The 22,649-nt window shown below is 44.7% G+C and overlaps 1 protein-coding gene across 3 annotated transcripts in view; it reads left to right on the forward strand.

Annotated features, from left to right (window-relative positions):
- The window catches only part of LOC109873033 (kelch-like protein 13), an 87,885-nt gene extending 66,680 nt beyond the window's left edge, over nt 1-21,205 (forward strand). For all 3 annotated transcript variants that reach the window (XM_020464530.2, XM_020464531.2, XM_020464529.2), the window contains 4 exons: nt 106-302; nt 623-1,418; nt 11,719-11,832; nt 20,144-21,205. In XM_020464530.2, the coding sequence (XP_020320119.1) occupies nt 106-302; nt 623-1,418; nt 11,719-11,832; nt 20,144-20,631 (1,595 nt within the window). In that variant the 3' untranslated portion in view covers nt 20,632-21,205. The remainder of the gene's footprint in view (nt 1-105; nt 303-622; nt 1,419-11,718; nt 11,833-20,143) is intronic.
- The last annotated feature ends 1,444 nt before the right edge of the window (nt 21,206-22,649 follow it).

The following is a 22,649-nucleotide window of genomic DNA, read 5'->3' on the forward strand; positions in this document are numbered from 1 at the left end:
GTATCGGAGCCCATCTAGATACGTATCAAATCATCTTGAAAGGGATAGATGCACATCCCTACTTTATGTAATATGTTTAGTCTTTTCTCTCTCCTCATCACGCAGGTGGAATGAAGGAACAGGATTTAATGTGCATCAAACTTCATGGTGTCAACCGTATAGGCCTGAAGAAGATCATAGACTTCATCTACACGGCCAAGCTGTCTCTCAACATGGAGAACCTGCAGGACACACTGGAGGCAGCCAGCTTCCTCCAGATCCTACCTGTGCTCGACTTCTGCAAGGTCTTTCTCATATCTGGGGTAAGGTAACCCCCCCCCCCCACCCCGCTTACTTTAATGTCTACATTTGGACTTGATCTGGGATAAAAACACTGGGGCCATACTTGTCAACTTTTGCTTAGACCTAAGGTTTATTATACCTGGTCTAAAATGGCGTGTTCACCTAAAAAAGGTTTTAGATGCATTTTTATAATCCGCTACTTTGTCACATTTGCCCTATTTCGCTTGTGGGGACCTGCAGTGGAGCTTTTTTTCCATTTTAGACCACGGGTCTAAGCAAAAGTTGGTGTGTGATTACGAGTGGTTGCTTCTCACTGCTTTCCCTTTCTCCTTGGCTGCAGGTGTCCTTGGATAACTGTGTGGAGGTGGGGCGCATCGCTAACGCATACAACCTCACGGAGGTAGACAAATACGTCAACAACTTCATCCTCAAGAACTTCCCCTCGCTGCTGGGTACGGGGGACTTTGTCAAGCTGCCCTTTGAGCGGCTGGCCTTCGTTCTGTCCAGTAACAGTCTGAAGCACTGCAGTGAGCTGGACCTCTTCAAGGCTGCATGCCGCTGGCTCCGCTATGAGGACGGACGCATGGACCACGCCCCCAAGCTCATGAAGAACATCCGCTTCCCCCTCATGAACCCCCAGGAGCTCATCAACCACGTGCAAACGGTGGACTTTATGCGCACCGACAACACCTGCGTCAACCTCCTCTTGGAGGCCAGTAACTACCAGATGATGCCCTACATGCAGCCAGTCATGCAGTCAGAGAGAACGGCCATCCGCTCAGACAGCGGCCACCTGGTCACCCTGGGCGGCGTCCTGCGCCAGCAGCTGGTGGTCAGTAAGGAGCTGCGCCTGTTTGACGAGAAGGCCCACGAGTGGAAGGCGCTGGCGCCAATGGACGCACCACGCTACCAGCACGGCATCGCCGTCATCGGAAACTTCCTCTACGTGGTGGGGGGCCAGAGCAACTACGACACCAAAGGCAAGACGGCGGTGGACACGGTGTTCCGGTACGATCCGCGCTACAATAAGTGGATGCAGGTAGCGTGCCTTAACGAGAAACGCACCTTCTTCCACCTCAGCGCTCTCAAAGGACACCTCTATGCCGTGGGCGGCCGCAACGCTGCGGGGGAGCTGGGTGAGTTGAAATGATTACGCACAGCTTATTACTCTGCTTTTAGTCCTGCTCTAATGCTGCAACATACTTTTAGCCATGTAGTGTATGTGGACACCTGCTCGTCGAACATCTCATTCCAAAATCATGGGTATTAATATGGAAGTGGTCCCCTCTTTGCTGCTGTAACAGCCTCCACTCTTCTGGGAAGGCTTTCCACTAGACATTGGAACATTGCTGCTGGGACTTGCTTCCATTTCAGCCAAAAGAGTGTTAGTGAGGTTGGGCATTGATGTTGGGCGATTAGGCCGGGCTCACAGTTGGGGTTCCAATTCATCCCAAAGGTGTTTGAGGGAGTTGAGGTCAAGGCTTTGTGCAGGCCAGTCAAGTTCTTCCTCACCGATCTCGACAAACCATTTCTGTATGGACCTTGCTTTGTGCACGCTGGGCATTGTCATGCTGAAACAGGAAAGAGCCTTTCCCAAACTGTTGCCACAAAGATGGAAGCACAGAATCATTTAGAATGTCATTGTATGCTGTAGCGTTAAGATTTCCCTTCCCTGGAATGAAGGGGCCCCGAACAATGAAAAACAGCCCCAGACAATTATTCCTCCTCCACTAAATTGTACGGTTGGCACTATGCATTTGGGGAGGTTGTGTTCTCCTGGCCAGTGGCGACATGGGCAGCTGCTCAGGGAGGCATCTTGCCAAGGGCGGCACGGGGCGCCTGCACAAAACAATTGTGATATTTGCGCGATCGGTTTTCTATCGCTCATTTGCACGTCACGTCATGATATCATGTCACCGTGTGGGACTGTGGGTCAATTAACCTTGTCAAAGTGGGCGCCCTGATTTTAGTTTGTGAGCTTGGCAGGCTACTGCCTGGGTAGGTCTCCCACTCAGAAGTAAGAGATGGGGAGGGAGGCGGGGGTAGGTTGACATCAAGTCTCCCCACTGGAAGCCCGAGGTAGGGTAGAGTTGGGGGAATCTATCAAATACCGCACCTCTAACTTTGTACAGTACTAATGCAATTAGTCAAATCAGTCACACTACGAAATGCTACCAAATAAACCACAGTTCATTCGTAATACTGTAATACTGTGAATATATCAAAAATATCAGCAAAAACAGAAACGTCCTCTCACTGTCAACTGCATTTATTTTCAGCAAACTTAACATTTGTATGAACATAACAAGATTCAACAACTGAGACATAAACTGAACAAGTACCACAGACATGTGACTAACATAAGTGGAATAATGTGTCCCTGAACAAAGTGTGGGTCAAAATCAAAAGTAACAGTCAGTATCTGGTGTGGCCACCAGCTGCATTAAGTACTGCAGTGCATCTCCTCTTCGTGGACTGCACCAGATTCGCCAGTTCTTGCTGTGAGATGTTTCTGGGGGGAATGGCCAAAGCCCTCACCCTCTGATCCAACAGGTCCCAGATGTGCTCAAGTGGATTGAGATCCAGGCTCTTTGCTGGCCATGGCAGAATACTGACATTCCTGATTGCAGGAAATCATGCACAGAACGAGCTGCATGGCTGGTGGCATTGTCATGCTGGAGGGTCATGTCAGGATGAGCCTGCAGGAAGGGTACCACATGAGGGAGGAGGATGTCTTCCCTGTAACGCACAGCGTTAAGATTTCCTGCAATGACAACAAGCTCTGTCCGATGATGCTGTGACACACCGCCCCAGACCATGACGGACACTCCACCTCCAAAATCGATCGTGCTCCAGAGTACAGGCCTCAGTGTAACACTCATTCCTTCAATAAACGCGAATCCGACCATCATCCCTGGTGAGACAAAACCACGACTCGTCAGTGAAGAGCACTATTTTCCCGTCCTGTCTGGTCCAGCGACGGTGGGTTTGTGCCCATAGGCGACGTTGTTGCCTGTGATGTCTGGTGAGGACCTGCCTTACAACAGGCATACAAGCCCTCAGCCCAGCCTCTCGCAGCCTATTGAAGACAGTCTGAGCACTGATGGAGGGATTGTGCGTTCCTGGTGTAACTCGGACCGTTGTTGTTGCCATCCTGTACCTATCCCGCAGGTGTGATGTTGGATGTACCGATCCTGTGCAGGTGTTGTTACCCGTGGTCTGCCACTGCAAGGTGTCTCACAGTACGGACATTGCAATTTATTGCCCTGGCCACATCTGCCTCCTTGCAGCATGCTAAAGGCACATTCACACAGATGAGCAGGGACCCTGGGCATCTTTCTTTTGGTGTTTTTCAGAGTCAGTAGAAAGGCCTCTTTCGTGTCCTAAGTTTTCATAACTGTGACCTTAATTGCCTACCGTCTGTAAGCTGTTTGTGTCTTAATGACCGTTCCACAGGTGCATGTTCATTAATTGTTTATGGTTCATAGAACAAGCATGGGAAACAGTGTTTAAACCCTTTACGATGAATATCTGTGATGTTATTTGGATTTTTACGAATTATCTTTGAAAGACAGGGTCCTGAAAAGGGTATGTTAACTTTTTGCTGAGTTTATTTTGATATTTAAATAGTTTTTTGTGTTATTAATATTTATTTGTGTTCCAAATGTCTGAATAAAAATTACAGTTAGTGCGGAATGGTGTTTTTTGGGGGGAGGGGGTCGCTGAAGGGGGGGTTCGCCCAGGGAGCCACACAAGCTAGAACCGCCACTGCTCCTGGCATCCACCAAACTCAGATTTGTCCGTCGGACTGCCAGATGGTGAAGCATGATTCATCACTACAGAGAAGGCGTTTCCACTGCTCCAGAGTCCAATGGTGGCGAGCTTTACACCACTCCAGCCAACACTTGGCATTCCGATTTTATACACCTGTCAGCAACGGTTGTGGCTGAAACAGCCAACTCCACATACTTCTGTATAGGTGTCTGGGTATGTTCGGAAAGGACATTTCATGGGAAATTGTCATAGGCAAGCACAAGGTGCACACTGTAACAATGTAGCATTGTATCAGCATAGATGCCAACCAATTCACAGCAAAATGGTGTAGCACAGGTGCACATGTGGCATGGCTGTGTGATTATGATTATAGCCCTGGACCAGAGTGTAGTATGAGATGAGGGAGGACCAGCTGCAGCCAGACCCTGTGAACAGCAGCAGCAGAAGCAACAACAGGAAGAGGAGAGGAGAAAGGGGAGGTAGTGAGAGCCAGGGAGACAGGCAAGTGGAATGTTTGTCAGTAGCATTCCAGAACACTGAGCTGATGTCAGTGCCCAGCCCAGCACCTAGTCAGCACCTAATTGCAGAGTGCAGACCACAGAGTGGTGCCACCCTCTAATTGTAGAGCCCATGGGACAGGCTGGCCAGGTCATGCTATCCGCTCTTCTCCTCTGGCTCTGGTCTGTAATTACAACAGTGGGCGTGGCTTCTCATGGCCCACCTGCGTGTGTGTGTGTGCACTAGTTCACTCTGAACGGGTAGAATGGATATTCACTCAACTCACCCATGGTGCATTTCCTTGAGGATTTACACCAGTGCTTTACCGAAAGTCTTCAGAGTTTAGTGTTTCCACCTCTACGGCCTGGATCCTGGGACTCACTGTGTCATAGCCTCAGTGGACCTGCTCTGACTTGGCGTCAAAGTAAGACCGCTGGGGCTTTTTGGTAGAACCTGACCGATTTTATCGGTTAACCTACTTTTCGGGTTGCACTTACATAACAATGACTAACTGTGAACACGGGTTTATGTCTTCGATGGTTAACATCTCACAAAGCAACAGGTTTGATTATGCAGAGGTTGTTGATTCTGCTCTTCACAAGTCCTCAGTGTCTACCTATGAAACACCCATTTCCCAGGGGTGTATACTAGTGAAAAGCAGCACCAGTCTCCTGTGCTGGTCACTGCCTGTTATCCTCCGGAAGCCAGTCTGGCACTCAGACATTCTATCAATTGTTTCTGACGCAGCACAGATTGTAGCCTTTTGCACATCCTTATGATGTAACCATGCGGAGGAAGGAGAGTTTTGAAACCTCGATTTGTGACAGGTTCTGTCATCTTATTTGAAAAGATTTAAAGAACATAAAAGGCTCCCCTCTCGGTCAGGGCTGTGACACACACAAACACAAACATATATGTTAAACCAAAGTTATGATGGATGACATGGTTATATTTGCAGGTTTACGGGCCAACCATCCTGTTAATTCCTCTATGGCCACTCTCCATAACTATCCATGTGGAAGCTTGTCATATTAATCCAATCTACTAGGACAACCAGAGTACAAACATGGGAGGAACAATGACAGCACTGCTATCTCTGTTTCAATAATGTAGGAAGCTCTTGAAAATATAGCAGCATGCAACCAAAGCTCTTGAGCACTCATTTGCATGTATACCTTAAAGCACCAAGCACTCTGGAGACCAGTGCAAATGTACTTGGTAGCGAGACAGACCTATTACTTAATGTATTATGTTTGGATATTTTTCAGAATGCATTCTTGCACGTCATCAGTTATTGTTTAGTGGGGGATAGAGAAAGAACAGCAGACTAATTACTGTTGTTCTAAAGAATCACTAATGCCTGCTGCTGCTATTTTAGTCTCCCAGTAAAATTCCTTAAAATATATTTGTTCTTCTTAGAATGAGTTGGACTGTTAATAAGGCGTAGGTTGCCTCCCCTTTGACAAGTTCTCACATCAAATATCTGTGACGTGAGAACGATGAAACGTGATGTAGGTCTAATGTGAACGCTATGGCCCTACGCTGTTGATGCTTTGAATTGGAGTACATCCATTTGGTTCACTGGGACTTCTATGTCAGAGCTGTAGCCAGAGCTCTTTCTATTTGGGCCTGGATTAGACCCAAAGTAAGCCCATATTGAGTCTCAGCCAGGAATTAGTCTATTTGTGCCAACATGGTGCTGATTTTACTCTTGGGATCTGTTTACTCTCACATTCGGCACACAAAACACATCAGTGAAGAGAGTGGAGGGTCCAGGAAGATCCTCTTGACTGTGATATAATCAGAGCATTAGGAGATCACCTATGGAGACCTGGGGCCCTCACGAACAATGGGCCATTTGCCACAGGCAGGAACACACACTCACTAACTGGGTCAACCTATCAATACTGCGAGGTCAGGGTTATTGCCTCTTGTGACCAGGAAATAGGAGGATTGAGTGTTTGACCTCATCGCCTGGACAGCCCAGTTTCTCCTTTAGGCTACATTATGATTTCTAACTGACATATGCAGACTCCTCAACCAGTCCGCCTGTGTGCCAGCCAGCTTGAGAAATCAGCTTTGCACTCTGTCTGGGAAACTTGATTGGACAAATCTTTTTCTGACCTAACAACTCGAGTGCCCAGACAGTGTAGAGTGAACATCCCAGTCTGGCCCTCAGGCTAGCCTACACCACCACTGAATAATTATAAGTGCCTTTTGCCCCCAGTGTCAAGTGTGAGGAAGTTTGCTGTGTTTTTGGTGACAAGCCAAATTTCTTCAGCCTCCTGAGGTTGAAGAGGCGCTGTTGTTCCGCCTTCACCACGCTGTCCATTTCAATTTATCCGTGATGTGTATGCCGAGGAACTTAACTTTCCACCTTCTCCACCACTGTTCCCGTCGATGTGGATGGGGGGTGGTCCCTCTGCTGTTTCCTGAAGTCCACTATCATCTCCTGTGTTTTCTTGAGTGTGAGGTTATTTTCCTGACACCACACTCCCAGGGCCCTCACCTCCTCCCTGTAGGCCGTCTCGTCATTGTTGGTAATCAAGCCTACCACTGCAGTGTCGTCTGCAAACTTCATGATTGAATTGGAAGCGGGCATGGCCACGCAGTCATGAGTGAACAGGGAGTACAGGAGAGGGCTGAGAGCGCACCGTTGTGGGGCCTCAGTGTTGAGGATCAGCGGGTTGGAGATGTTGTTTCCTACCTTCACCACCTGGGGTGGCCCGTCAGAAATGACTGAGGATGATAGCGGACTATATTGCCACTCCTATTTGCCATCTCTTCAATCTAATCTTACAAAAAAAGTGTCCTCAAGCCTGGAGAGAAGCAAAAGTCACTACGCTACCCAAGAATAGTAAAACAGCGGACTCAAATAGCGGACCAATCAGCCTGTTACCAACCATTAGTAAACTTTGGGGAAATTGTGTTTGACCAGATACAATGCTATTTTACAGTAAATAAATTAACAACACCCTTATAGAGAAGGGCATTAACTTCTTGATGCACCCATCCCTTAGCTCGTTGTTAATCCACCTGGCGTGTCAGATTTCAAAAAGGCTTTTCGGCGAAAAGCATACCAAGCGTTTATGTAAGGACATCTCTCTCAGCAGACAAAACATTACAAACAGCTAGCAGCCAAGTACTGTCGTGTCTTTGGCTATGCCGGATTAAGTGATATGACATGCTATTCTATAAAATAATTTCTCCGTAATTAATATTACCTGATTGAGCTAATCATGTAAATGTAATTAACTAGAGAGTCGGGGCATCACAAAATAATATTTATAGAGCTGTTATCTTCCGAATAAACTCTTAAAGACCTAGTAATATTTTACATCACTAGCAGTCAATATTAATCGTCACCTTAAGTCGGTCTCATCTGAAAGTTGTAAATTCTTGGTTATCTTCATGAACCCTGGCTAACAAGTTGAATCAGCAATACAAAATTGGGTTTAATTATTTATTTACTAAATACCTAACTAATCACACAGAATTACACGTACACCTTGATTACAAATTACGTCATAAAGGAAAACGTCCCTAGCGGGCAGAACAGATATGACAGCTTGTTGCACAAAAGAAAAGGGCTGGGTTTGAGTGAAAGAGCAGAAAGACTGAGTAACAAAGGAAGAAGCTGTGCTATCGTAAATAGAGTATCTTATGCATTCTAAATTACCGCCCATTTGGTAAAGGAAAATGCAATAAATATTTACTCTGAGCTGCGCTTCAGTAGATTGGTGGTAGATGGAAGAATGTCGCTGGTGGTCAATTGGATACGTTGTAGTAACGTCGTTGTGTGATAGACGGGATACTCTGTCTGTTCCTTCCTAACCCTTGTTTGCAGCTGCTGTTGCTAACTCAACGGCTAGGAGGTATCACTTCTGTAGTGAATAAGAGTTCAAAATTCATACCATTCCCAACCAAAGCTCACGCTGATGTTGGCTTCTGTAGTTATTATCTGAACCCTTCTGACCGTCGTCCTCACATCCTCGGAACAGGAGGTTACATTGTCGTCAAGGCTTTATATAGTGGAGCGAGAAGGGTGTGTCTGAAAAGTTTTATAACCCCTGTCACTTCACAGGGGCGGGCCACTGATTGAAAAGAGCCCTAACCTTATGAAAACCAAAATCTCACATTTTAGAAGCTAAAATCACATTTCATCCCATCACAACTAATTTAATATTCAAACACTTAAATTGAACAACAATTCCATGTGAATCCGATAACTCTGATGTGTAGACTTTCCACTGTAGAGTTTGTCATCTTATCATTGATGAGAATATTTCAGATGACAACCGAACTGACATCATATTCATTAAGTACCACCGCATATGTTCAATTGGTCGGATTACCAGAATATAGTTATTTTCCCCCCACCTTCTGATGTTCCCAGAATCTCTATGTTAACCAAGGGGTTTTCAAATGTAACATCAGTAGGGTAGAGAGAGGAAAAAGTGGAGGAAGAGGTATTTATGACTGTCATAAACCTACCCCCAGGCCAACGTCATGACAGTAGATTGGTCACGAAAGTCAGAAAAGCAATAAAATGAATCGCTTACCTTTGATCTTCGGATGTTTGCACTCACGAGACTCCCAGTTACACAATAAATGTTCCTTTTGTTCCATAAAGATTATTTTATATCCAAAATACCTCCATTTGGTTGGCGCGTTATGTTCAGAAATCCACAGGCTCGAGCGGTAACGACGGAGCAGACATAAATTCCAAATAGTATCCGTAAAGTTCGTAGAAACATGTCAAACGTTTTTTATAATCAATCCTCAGGTTGTTTTTACAATATCTAATCGATAATATTTCAACCGGGACTGTAGCTTCTTCAATAGGAGACTGAGAGAAAATGTCTGCTCCAAGCTGTTGCGCATGCAAAACGCTGCTGTCACCCAGCCATACAATGACGCGATGTGATCTTTCTCGCTAATTTTTCTAAATAAAAGCCTGAAACTATCTCTAAAAATGTTCACAACATGTGGAAGCCATAGGAAAAGGAATCTGGTTGGTATCCCTTTAAAATGGAGCGACGGCAGGCAATGGAACAGAGAGCTTTCAGGAAAAACAGCACATCCGGGAGGGAATTTCCTCAGGTTTCCGCCTGCAATATCAGTTCTGTTATACTCACAGACAATATTTTGACCGTTTTGGAAACTTTAAAGTGGTTCTATCCTAATCTGACAATTATATGCATATTCTGGATTCTGGGCCTGAGAAATAGGCAGTTTCATTTGGGTACGTTTTTCATCCAAACATCAAAATACTGCCCCCTACACTCAACAGGTTAAACATGCACAATACTTACACAAATGACTGATGATTGGCTGAGAGAAATTGATTTTAAATAGATTGTGGGAGCTGTTTTGTTAGACTTCAGTGCGGATTTTGACATTATCAATTTATAGTATGCTGCTTGAAAAACGTAGATGTTATGGGTTTACACCCCCTGCTATGTTGTGGATTACCTGTCTAACAGAACACAGAGGGTATTCTTTAATGGTAGCTTCTCCAACAGAATCAGGAATTCCCCTGGGTAGCTATCTAGGCACCTTAGTTTTTTCAATCTTTACTAATGACCTGGCTCTGAGGAAAGCCTGTGTGTCTATGTATGCGGATGACTCAACACTATACGCATCAGCTACTACACCGAGTGAAAACCTGAGTTTCAGAATGGGTGGCAGGGAATTAAGTCTAAATATTTCAAAAACTATAACCATTTGGGACAAATCATTCTCTAAATCCTAAACCTCAACTACATCTTGTAATGAATAATGTGGAAATTGAGCAAGTTGAGGAGACTAAACTGTTTGGAGTAACACTGGATTGTAAACTGTTATGGTCAAAACATATTGATGCATCAGTAGCTAAGATGGGGAGAGGTCTGTCAAGAATAAAGCGCTGCTCTGCCTTAACAACAATATCAACCAGGCACGTCCTGCAGGCTCTAGTTTTGTCGCACCTAGACTACTGCCCAGACGTGTGGTCAGGTGCCACAAAGATGGACTTGGGGAAATTACAACTGGCCCTTAAATGTTTACGTAGAGCTAACATTAATCATATGCATGCCAATCTCTCATGGCTCAAAGTAGAGGAGAAATTGACTTCAACACGATTTGTTTTTGTAAGTACTGACGTTGAATGCCCGAGCTGTCTGTTTAAACTACCAGCACACAGCTCGAACATCCATGTATACCCCACAAGACATACCACCAGAGGTCTCTTCACAGTCCAGAATAGACTATGGGAGGTGCACAGTACTACACAGAGCCATGGCTACATGGAACTCTATTATCCATAAAGTACCTCACACAAGCACTAAAATCAAATGTAAAAAAAATATATATAGATACTTTTAGCCATGTAGTGTATGTGGACACTTGCTCTTCGAACATCTCATTCCAAAATCATGGGCATTAATATGGAGTTGGTCCCCCCCTTTCCTGCCATAACAGCCTCCACTCTTCTGGGAAGGCTTTCCACTAGATGTTGGAACATTGCTGCGGATAGTTGCTTCCATTCAGCCTCGAGTATTAGTGAAAATTGCATTCCAGGTGGCTAACTCATAAAGCTGGTTGAGAGAATGCGAAGAGTGTGCAAAGCTGTCATCGAGGCAAAGGGTGGCTACTTTGAAGAATCTCAAATATAAAATATATTTGGATTTGTTTAACCATTTTTGGTTACTACATAATTCCATATGTTATTTCATAGTTTTCTACAATGTAGAAAATAGTTTTAAAAAATAAAGAAAAACCCTTGAATGAGTAGTTGTCCAAATGTTTGAATATTGTGGGTTACTGCCTTAGTTTTTGTACGTTACTACTAGTTCTTGCTGGATCCCTGGAAGAGCTAATGGGGATCCATAATACAAAAATATTGCTACCGTATAGGCCTTAATTGTGTAATGGGGAGTGAATATGCCCCAGAACCTCTCTAGTCTGTGTGTAGACTAGAGTTACTGCAGTGAACACTGAAGGGCTTGGGAGTGGAGTGGTGATTGGTGGGGGGGATCTCTATTTACGTCTCTCGTTCAGCAGATCCCACACTGAGACCCTCCAAGGCCTCATTTGCAGCTGTTTGTTTTCCTTAGTTCTCTCTTGACCTACTTTCTCCTCAATACTCTGTTTTTTTCTGCTATCTCTTTCTCCCCCATGCAGCCACGGTGGAGTGCTACAACCCGAGGACAAACGAGTGGACGTACGTCGCCAAAATGAACGAGCCACACTACGGCCACGCAGGGACAGTGTACGGCGGTTACATGTATATTTCGGGTACGTACGTGGCTCCAAATCAAGTTACTAATGCCAGTGGGTAGTTTAGTCCTATTAGATCCAGGGCTTGGAGGGAGGCTCTTTTCCCATTTGACTGTACTTATATTTTAGAGCCACTGACTGTACCAGATGGCAGTGCTCTCTTTGAGAGAGTGACTGGTGTCCTACAAGATAGATGTGTGGGTTTTCTGTGGGTGACTAAAGCCTCACATGTTTGACAGTCACGCTTCCTAATCGTTTCAGTCCCACATTAGCCATAAGATGGAGCAGAGAGTGGGCCATCCGTCCGTCGCCAAACAGCGGGCTGTGATGTCAGTAAAGCATCCTTCATTACAAGGTCATACAGTGGAGTCCTGCAGACCCTGCTCCTTATCACCCCTCCCTCCCTCCTATATCACATCACTGGAGTCCAGTTCTCTGTGCTATTTTGGGGGGGGGGAGTATTGTAAAGATGGTTGGTAGTGATTGTGTGGTAGACTTGGGTGCGACTAATCCCCTGTCTCTCTGTAGGAGTCAGCCCAGTGCTTGTTCACTTCATAGGATTGAAAACAAATCCTGCCTTATGGAGATGTGTGACTAATACAAAGTGATGCTGTACAGAGAGAAAGAGAGGGAGGGAGTGAGAGGAAAAGAGGGAGGGGTTGATGACTGTGCAGGGGGTGCAGCTCCAACACACAGGTGAGGTTATGTTAATCTCCCCCGGCCTCTGGGCACGGTGTTAATAAGCATGACAAAGACACCTCATAGCCTACTACTAACATCTTAACCCTCCTTCACCCAGTGGCACCTCACCTGCTCTGATCCAGCCTCAGACTCCAGTAGAAGAACAACATGGGCTTCCTGGCTGATGGCGCTTACCGCCTCAACCTTTATGTATTTCTGTCAATGGTTGGCATGTGGCTTATGGTCAGACTAGCACATCTGGGTTCCTTGACTGAGAACATCTCAAGCAGGATAATAGTCCTGGTGTGTTTGAACTATTATCACACCAAAAAGTCAACTTCCCTCCTTGTGACAGAGCATCTCTTAGTGTCATCCTGAGTGGAGTGAGGAGGCTTCACTGCACATGTACCTCTCTAAAATGGCACGAGTCTGCCTGGAGGCACTGGGCAATGGTTAGGCTTAGATACAGTGCATTCTGAAATAAAAAATTATTCTTTTTTAATTCCTCATCAAATCTACGCTCAATACCCCATAATGTTTACCTTCGCAACAATCTGAGGTCCTGAGCGCTCTGGAGCAGATTTTCATCAAGGATCTCCCTGTACTTTGCTCCGTTCATCTTTCCCTCAATCCTGACTAGTCTCCCAGTCCCTGCTGCTGAAAAACATCCCCACAGCATGATGCTGCCACCACCATGCTTCACCGTAGGGATGGTGCCAGGATTCCTCCAGATGTGACGCTTGGCATTGTGGCTAAAGATATATTGGTTTCATCAGACCAGAGAATGATCAGAGTCCTTTAGGTGTCTTTTGACAAACTCCAAGTGGGCTGTCATGCCTTTTACTGAGGTATGGCTTCTGTCTGGCCACTACCACAAAGGTCTGATTGGTGGAGTGCTGTAGAGATGGTTGTCCTTCTGGAAGGTTCTTACATCTCCACAGAGGAACTATGGAGCTCTGTCAGAGTGACCATCCGGTTCTTGGTCACCTTCCTGACCAAGGCCCTTCTCCCCCGATTGCTCAGTTTGGCCGGGCGGCCAGCTCTAGGAAGAGTCTTGGTGGTTCCAAACTTCTTCAATTTAAGAATTATGGAGGTTACTGTGTTCTTGGGGGCCTTCAATGCTGCAGAAAAATGTTGGTACCTCAGATCTGTGCCTCTACACAATCCTGTCTCTGATCTCTACGGACAACTCCTTCGACCTCATGGCTTGGTTTTTACTCTGGGACCTTATATAGACAGGTGTGTGCCTTTACAAATCATGTCCAATCGATTTAATTTACCACGTGGGACTCCAATTAAGTTGTAGAAACCTCTCAAGGGTGATCAATGGAAACAGGATGCACCTGAGCTCAATTTCGAGTCTCATAGCAAAGGGTCTGAATACTTATGTAAATAAGTTATTTCTGTTTTTAATTTAATACATTTGTTAACATTTCTAAAAACCTGTTTTCAATTTGTCATTATTGTGTGTAGATTGATGAGGATTTTTTATTTTATTTAATCCATTTTAGAATAAGGCTGTAACATAACAACATGTGGAAAAGGTCTCTGAATACTTTCTGAATGTACTGTCTCCACCATTCCAGATAGAGGTCTGTACTGTAAAGCTTATTAATTAAACAAGCTCCCCTCAAGCACCCGGGGCAAGCTGCATTCCTACAGGGAAACTGGACACATGCCGAGATTAGCTTTCCTGACAGCCCACATGTTTATAAACTCTCACTAGTGATGGAAGTCCGGTGGAACGGAGACATCATCAGCCAGCGTGTCTCTGTTGGGGATCGGCCCTCCTGCTCCACCCCATGTCTCAGGGGTCACGACCTCACTGTGCAAGGTGGCCCACGTGGGGGTGCAGGCCGTGTCTTGCTGTCATTCCAGATCAGGTGCTGGGCGGTGGCTGTGCTGTCATGTTGTCTGAAGGCATCCTGTCAGGTGAATGGAGCTGACACATTGAGTCAAGCCACAGGCCATCACAGCTCTGCTCCCACTCTCAGGGGGGGCTCAGACACTCAGCCAGCACGGCTTCACACTACCACTACTGTGACACAACCATGTTGACTGAACGCAAGTGTCTCATGGTCAAGCAACAACAAATGCGCTCCTTGAGTGACGGGGCGGGGCTATGTCTGTGTGAAAAGTGGCATGGAGAGAGGGCGAGAGAGCCTAGAGAGCGATGACTCAAGTAGCGGTTTAAACTCTAAAAATGGACGTTACACACGGCATATCACATTTAACAAATCAAACAATAAATACCCTTATACGGTATACCGCCCAGCCCTACTGTACCGGCGTGTTCAAAGTAGGGCTGGGCGCTATACCGTATTTTACGATATACCGGTATTGATGCACGGACCGGTTTGGGTTTTTGCTTTACCTTCCATAATGGCATTTGAATGTTTGGTTTGTTAAATGTGATATGTCGTCTGTAATGTCCATTGCTCTAGTTTACTTAGATACATGAGTCATCTCTCTCCGCTCTGTCTCTCTCCATGCTGCTTTCCACACAGACCTAGCCCCGCCCGTTACTCAAGGAGCTCTTTTTTTGTTCCTCAACCACAAGACAACTTGCGTTCAGTCTGCATGTTGATGACACCGATGCAGTTTTCACATTGCTTCTTAATATAAATCAACTAGTGTTCTATAATGACACTATTAGTTTGTGTTTCTTACATCTATCTGCAAACAGCTAGTTTGTCTTACCATGTTGGGCTTAAATCTTATTTTCAATGACGGCCTAGGAACAGTGGGTTTAATGGCATTGTTCAGGGGCAGAACGACAGATTTTTACCTTGTCAGCTCGGGGATTCGATCTTGCAACCTTTCAGTTACTAGTCTTATGCTCTAACCACTAGGCTACCTGCCGCCCATATTTTCGTGTCAAACGCTGTATTCAAAGTGCCCACTATTATATTCTAACTATAGAATTAGAATAATCATTCTATTTCCAAGTGTTTCACTCTAAATCGCAAGTCTAATTGCAATTGCAACATTTGGTTAAAAATAAGGCCTAGATTGTTTGCCCATATCGTGCAACTCTACGTGGAAATGATCTCAAACGAATGAAATAAATGCAAACATTTATAAAAAGGCTGAAAATGATTTTGTGTTGAATTTGAACAGTATAAAACAATCAGAATGGAGAAAGACCCATTGAAATCACTTATAATGTATGTGTTGCCACCCTAGGGTCTCACTACTCATAAAGCACATCAACTTATTATCCAAAACATAAAATTACCATCCAGTTTAAAAAAATATATAATGTTAAGATATTTGGGCCAAATCACCCAGCCCTAGCTCAAAGACCAGGGCTAGATCTTCCGGGGAATGACATTAAAGCTCACATCTGGCCATCCTTTGTAATTTATCATCATTTCGGGAACTTGCTGACCCCTTGGTTTTGTCTAGCTCCTCTGTGTTCCCCTGCCTCGGTTGTTTGGGTTTCATTTGTGCCAGCACTGTGCTTCCTCTAAACAGGTCATACATTTTTACGACGAGTCAAAGCCCCGCCATAAAATGATCAATAAATGTGCCAGTGTATGGCAATCATGGTGAGATATTATCTAGCGGGCCAGACAGCGCGACCAATGAGCTCAGGTGCCTTTAAGTGTCTCTGAAAGGACAACCATTTACTGTCTTCAAGGTACAAAAAAAAGATATTTTAAAGTCTCAAAATGCTTTCAATTGCCTTTTGACAACTCTTTTGTCTTTGTTCTAAATGAAAGCTACTATCGTTAAACTGAGATCATAAGACTAACTTAATTAACGGCAGTAATTAATTGTCATGATAAATGTTTAATTATAACAAAGACAATTACATTGACGGAAGCTACAATTTATCTGCAATATTAAAGCTGATCTACACCCTAAGAGAGAAAGGAAAGAAACTGAACATTGTGTCTCTGAGATTGTCTTTTGGCAGATATAGATGGGTTAGCTGACAGTGTCACCAACGATGCACACGCTTCAATGGGGCAGAAGTCCGTTAGTTGTTGTGATTCTGGATGGCCAGATAGTTACCAATAATGACAAGAAACTGCCATGTGGGGAAACGTAAGTGACTCGTTTCAGCTAGTTTCATCTTGTTCTTGATACCATGTCTTGTTCTGAGGTGTTTGGACTGATTTCATGTCAACGCTAATATGGCAACAACAACAAAAATGCTAGCTAGCTAACCAACAACTGTAATGATGTATTTGAGAGAGATGTTCTCATTGTACATATTTATTTAGGATTTCAACAAACATTGGAGACAAGATATAGTTTACATGTTAACAATCAAAGCCAACCGTGTCTGTTTTGCTCCATAGTTGCGCATGTGTCGGTTTTGTGGCTATATAACCAACCCGTCTAAACAAAATCTACCCTCTCTCCACATTTGCTGTACAAATATGCAGTTGTGTAAAGTACTGAAGTAAAAATACTTGAAAGTACTACTTAAGTAGTTTTTTGGGGGTATCTGTACTTAACTTTTTTCACTACATTCCTAAAGCATATTATGTACTTTTTACTCCATACATTTTCCCTGACACCCAGAAGTACACTTTACATTTTGAATGCTTAACAGGACAGGAAAATGGTCTAATTCCCACACTTATCAAGAGAACATCCCTGGTCATTCCTACTGCCTCTGATCTGGTGGACTCACTAATAAACACATGCTTCGTTTGTAAATTAAGTCTGAGTGTTGGAGCCCCTATTAAACAAGAAAGTGGTGCCGTCTGGTTTGCTTAATTTCCGGAATTTGAAATTATTTATACTTTGATACTTAAGTATGTTTTAGCAATAGAATTTACTTTTGATACTTAAGTATGTTTTAGCAATAGAATTTACTTTTGATACTTAAGTATATTTAAAACCAAGTCATTTTGACTGTGTGACTTTTACTTGAGTCATTTTCTATTAAGGCATCTTTACTTTGACTCAAGTACGACAATTGGGTACTTTTTCCACCACTGCAAATACAGTGCCTTGCGAAAGTTTTCGGCCCCCTTGAACTTTGCGACCTTTTGCCACATTTCAGGCTTCAAACATAAAGATATAAAACTGTATTTTTTTGTGAAGAATCAAAAACAAGTGGGACACAATCATGAAGTGGAACGACATTTATTGGATATTTCAAACTTTTTTAACAAATCAAAAACGGAATAATTGGGCGTGCAAAATTATTCAGCCCCTTTACTTTCAGTGCAGCAAACTCTCTCCAGAAGTTCAGTGAGGATCTCTGAATGATCCAATGTTGACCTAAATGACTAATGATGATAAATACAATCCACCTGTGTGTAATCAAGTCACCGTATAAATGCACCTGCACTGTGATAGTCTCAGAGGTCCGTTAAAAGCGCAGAGAGCATCATGAAGAACAAGGAACACACCAGACAGGTCCGAGATACTGTTGTGAGGAAGTTTAAAGCCGGATTTGGATACGAAAAGATTTCCCAAGCTTTAAACATCCCAAGGAGCACTGTGCAAGCGATAATATTGAAATGGAAGGAGTATCAGACCACTGCAAATCTACCAAGACCTGGCCGTCCCTCTAAACTTTCAGCTCATACAAGGAGAAGACTGATCAGAGATGCAGCCAAGAGGCCCATGATCACTCTGGATAAACTGCAGAGATCTACAGCTGAGGTGGGAGACTCTGTCCATAGGACAACAATCAGTCGTATATTGCACAAATCTGGCCTTTATGGAAGAGTGGCAAGAAGAAAGCCATTTCTTAAAGATATCCATAAAAAGTGTTGTTTAAAGTTTGCCACAAGCCACCTGGGAGACACACCAAACATGTGGAAGAAGGTGCTCTGGTCAGATGAAACCAAAATTGAACTTTTTGGCAACAATGCAAAATGTTATGTTTGGCGTAAAAGCAACACAGCTCATCACCCTGAACACCCTATCCCCACTGTCAAATATGGTGGTGGCAGCATCATGGTTTGGGCCTGCTTTTCTTCAGCAGGGACAGGGAAGATGGTTAAAATCGATGGGAAGATGGATGGAGCCAAATACAGGACCATTCTGGAAGAAAACCTGATGGAGTCTGCAAAAGACCTGAGTCTGGGACGGAGATTTGTCTTCCAACAAGACAATGATCCAAAACATAAAGCAAAATCTACAATGGAATGGTTCAAAAATAAACATATCCAGGTGTTAGAATGGCCAAGTCAAAGTCCAGACCTGAATCCAATTCGAGAATCTGTGGAAAGAACTGAAAACTGCTGTTCACAAATGCTCTCCATCCAACCTCACTGAGCTCGAGCTGTTTTGCAAGGAGGAATGGGAAAACATTTCAGTCTCTCGATGTGCAAAACTGATAGAGACATACCCCAAGCGACTTACAGCTGTAATCGCAGCAAAAGGTGGCGCTACAAAGTATTAACTTAAGGGGGCTGAATAATTTTGCACGCCCAATTTTTCAGTTTTTGATTTGTTAAAAAAGTTTGAAATATCCAATAAATGTCGTTCCACATCATGATTGTGTCCCACTTGTTGTTGATTCTTCACAAAAAAATACAGTTTTATATCTTTATGTTTGAAGCCTGAAATGTGGAAAAGGTCGCAAAGTTCAAGGGGGCCGAATACTTTCGCAAGGCACTGTATGTGTCTGCAGTAGACATATCCTTCAGCCATTATAAGCCCTGAAGTTTGCTGGCCAGAGACATCAGTTACTCTAAGCTGCTACTAACCTTGGGCAGTCAGATGCAGCTCAACAGGAAAATAACCACACCCCATATCAAGCTGCTATTCTATCAGTGGGTTTGACATGTCTTTCTTGTCTCAGAGAATATTGTAATGACACACACATACATGAATAAAGATAATGGATCTAACTTTGCCTCTGTGTTTAATCTATTGGTGGAGGAGGAGGAGGTTGATGTTATAGACTTCTGATTAGTCTGGGCCACTGATTTAAAACTAGCCCGGTGTAGATTAATGAGGGAGGTAGAACGAAAAAGAAAGAAATGGGTAAAGAGAGAGCGAGCAGGATCATTGGGCAGAAGCATTGGAGGGATTCGGGCGCCATTTGGCATGTACTTCAGATCCTCAGTGCGCTGCGTACACTGCACAGCACAGGGGGGGTGGGCTGCCTGGCTCCCACCCAGATGCATGCTGGGATTGTGTTCCTCTTTATTTTGAGCCTTCCCTGTGGACATGTCCTGTTTTTTTTTCTCCCCACTTTTCCTCAGCTTTGTGTGTCCTGTCTATTCCTCTTTTTCCACCACTACAGTACCTATGTGTGTACACATGCACTGCAATAGTGTTTTGAATTTGTTACAAATGATAGCATCTATCTTTTATTGCAAGTATGTGGCTGAGAAAATGTGTGCAGTGTATGTTAGTTGTGCTAAGCATGGGGATTATTGTGTGTGTGTGTGTGTGTTGCTGGGCAGAGCAGGCTGATGTTTCTGAGGAGGGGTTGGGGGGAGTGAACTGGGGGTTCAGGATTACAACATGCTCTGTGTGGCCAGGCGCAGTGCTGTGACTGTCATGACAGCCCCATGCTACCCAACATGGCAGGGCTGAATGTAGGTCGAGGTTGAGTTACCATCCGGTACAGTACCATTGGATCAGTCCGTTAAATGCTTTTGATTAGACCCCAGGGCTGTTTTCAACCTTATTTAACATGGTCCTGTTTTGTTCTGTGTTGCAGGGGGAATCACTCACGACACGTTTCAGAAAGAGCTGATGTGCTTTGACCCGGATGCAGACAAATGGACTCAGAAAGCGCCCATGACCACGGTGCGTGGCCTGCACTGTATGTGCACGGTGGGCGACCGCCTCTACGTCATCGGGGGGAATCACTTCCGGGGCACCAGCGACTACGACGATGTGCTCAGCTGTGAATACTACTCCCCAGCCCTGGACCTGTGGACGCCCATCGCCGCCATGCTGCGGGGCCAGAGCGACGTGGGCGTGGCAGTGTTCGAGAATAAGATCTATGTGGTGGGTGGCTACTCATGGAACAACCGCTGCATGGTGGAGATAGTGCAGAAGTACGACCCGGAGAAGGACGAGTGGCACAAAGTGTTTGACCTGCCTGAGTCGCTGGGCGGGATCCGAGCCTGCACACTGACCGTGTTTCCCCCAGAGGACATGATGGGCTCCCCCTCCAGAGAGTCACCCCTCTCAGCACCTTGAAGAATGGGGGTGGGGGGGAGTCCACCCCGCTCCGCTCACACCCCCACAACCCCCCACACTCCATAGACATTGTTTGCACTTTTGGACTACATCTGTACTGCATCCCGATACACCCCTTCCTCCCCCAAAGCTGTGCAGAACCCCCCTCCCTAGTGATGAAATCCACATACCGATATGGTTTGGCAACCTAATTAAATGTTAATGTTGCATATTCGGTATATTTTGGCAGGAAATACCTTGACTTGAAGACTGACTGAAGAGTGCAATTCAACTTTTCTACCTGATGTCTTTGGAGTTTTACTATGTCCTGTTTCTTTAGACGTGTTCCCGGGTAAAAAACCATGCTGTTGATGACCATACTGACGCTCTTAGTCTGTGCCAGGTTAGGGGCAGGTGACCCCCCACAGGGACAAAATATTGGCAGCTGAGCTCCACACAGATATGGTTTTAAACTCAGGGGTTGGCCCTTCACCCCCTCTCTTCTTTCAGTTTCAGTTCTTTCCTGCTATTGCTATGAAACCGTTAACAAAATTGTGTTTTCTAAATTTAATAAACAAGATTTTGGAAAAAAGAATAGTCTCTCCAAAGTATCTTGCTATTTACTTGCTCACATGGTTGATGCCTTCTCTTCATATCGAGCTTAATGTCAACTGACGTGAGGTATAAATATCTGTTTTAGAACCTCCTGCAAAATGTCTATTCCACATGAAAAAAAACACTTTGTTTATTTCTCTCTATTTTACTGGTTGAAAGTAATCTCTCACATCATGCATTATGCTGCTTTAGTAGCAGCTGTAACCTCAGACCTCCCTCCCCTCAGCTATTGTTGTCCTCAGAATGAACCGTTTTTCCTCTGATTTAAATAGAAAAAGCTTATTGTTCTCAAGTGGCATGGGAAGTCAAAACGTAGTGTCCTGCCGTCTCAATCCTAATCATAACCAGTATTCTAATCTACACTGAGCCCAGTGCTTCAGGGCACACCGTTGTCCTCTTCCACTGGCTCCCCTCAACTGGCACACAGACAGACGGTAAGGTCACCCACAACCTGGCCACCTGCGTCTGGCCCATTTAAAACCTCAGTGGCAGCATATGGTGTCCGACACAAACAAATCGGCTACAAACTGAGCAAGAAAATTAAGGTAATGAAATGTAATTTCAGGTGAGTGGGTGTTTTTTTTGTTTATGATGGAGCGTGTAAGGATTCATGATTGGGCATAGAATCGTGCAAAAACCATTGTTCATGTAGAAATGTATGACTGAGAACATGTCAGTGCTGTAAGATCCAGTGGTGCCTCGGGCTTGTGCATCTGAGCAGCAGCCTCCAGTGGATGTGCTCCATCTCCACCGCCTACCCTCGTCCTGTTCACTCGTTCCTCCATCTCCTGAACCTCCAAGCCAGTAGTGTGCTCGGCTGTTTTAACACAACATCCAGTTCGAGGGCAGGCGACTGGGAGCCCTGGGGGACCACGGGAAGGTGCTGGTGCTGCCGGGGACGAGGAGAGATGACAGGGGAAGGAGGTCTGAGGGAAAGTGATGGGGGACTGGAGGGATTGGCCTTCCTAATCGATGTTGTTTCCGCTTATCGACAGCTGCACTCTGAATACTCATATGGGACTCTTCGAGCTGAAGCGCCGGCAGTTGTTCACTGAGAGATGTCAATAGGGCCATTGCCTGTCGTCTTTACTCAGGATTTATGTGCTCTATTACACTACGCTTGAATGACCTACCCTTAACGGCAATGTTCATCTGTCACTAATGAGGGGCACAGAGGTCCCTGAGAAAGAAGACTCACTTGACTCTCACTTGACTGTGAAATTAGTTTGATCCTTTCATTATATTTGAGATGAGCAATAAAAATCCTAACCCATCACATAGCAGTTGTACAGTAACATGTTCTGGCCTTGTTTTACTGCTGTACAGTGTGATGAGATGTGACCTTCATGAATGGGAAAATGTATTCATTTAACTGTATCTTTAAGATCAGCTATGTCTCCAATTTGTTCTGTTCAGAGTGTTTC

Source organism: Oncorhynchus kisutch, linkage group LG28 (assembly GCF_002021735.2).
Source record: "Oncorhynchus kisutch isolate 150728-3 linkage group LG28, Okis_V2, whole genome shotgun sequence".
In the NCBI taxonomy this organism is placed as follows: domain Eukaryota; kingdom Metazoa; phylum Chordata; class Actinopteri; order Salmoniformes; family Salmonidae; genus Oncorhynchus; species Oncorhynchus kisutch.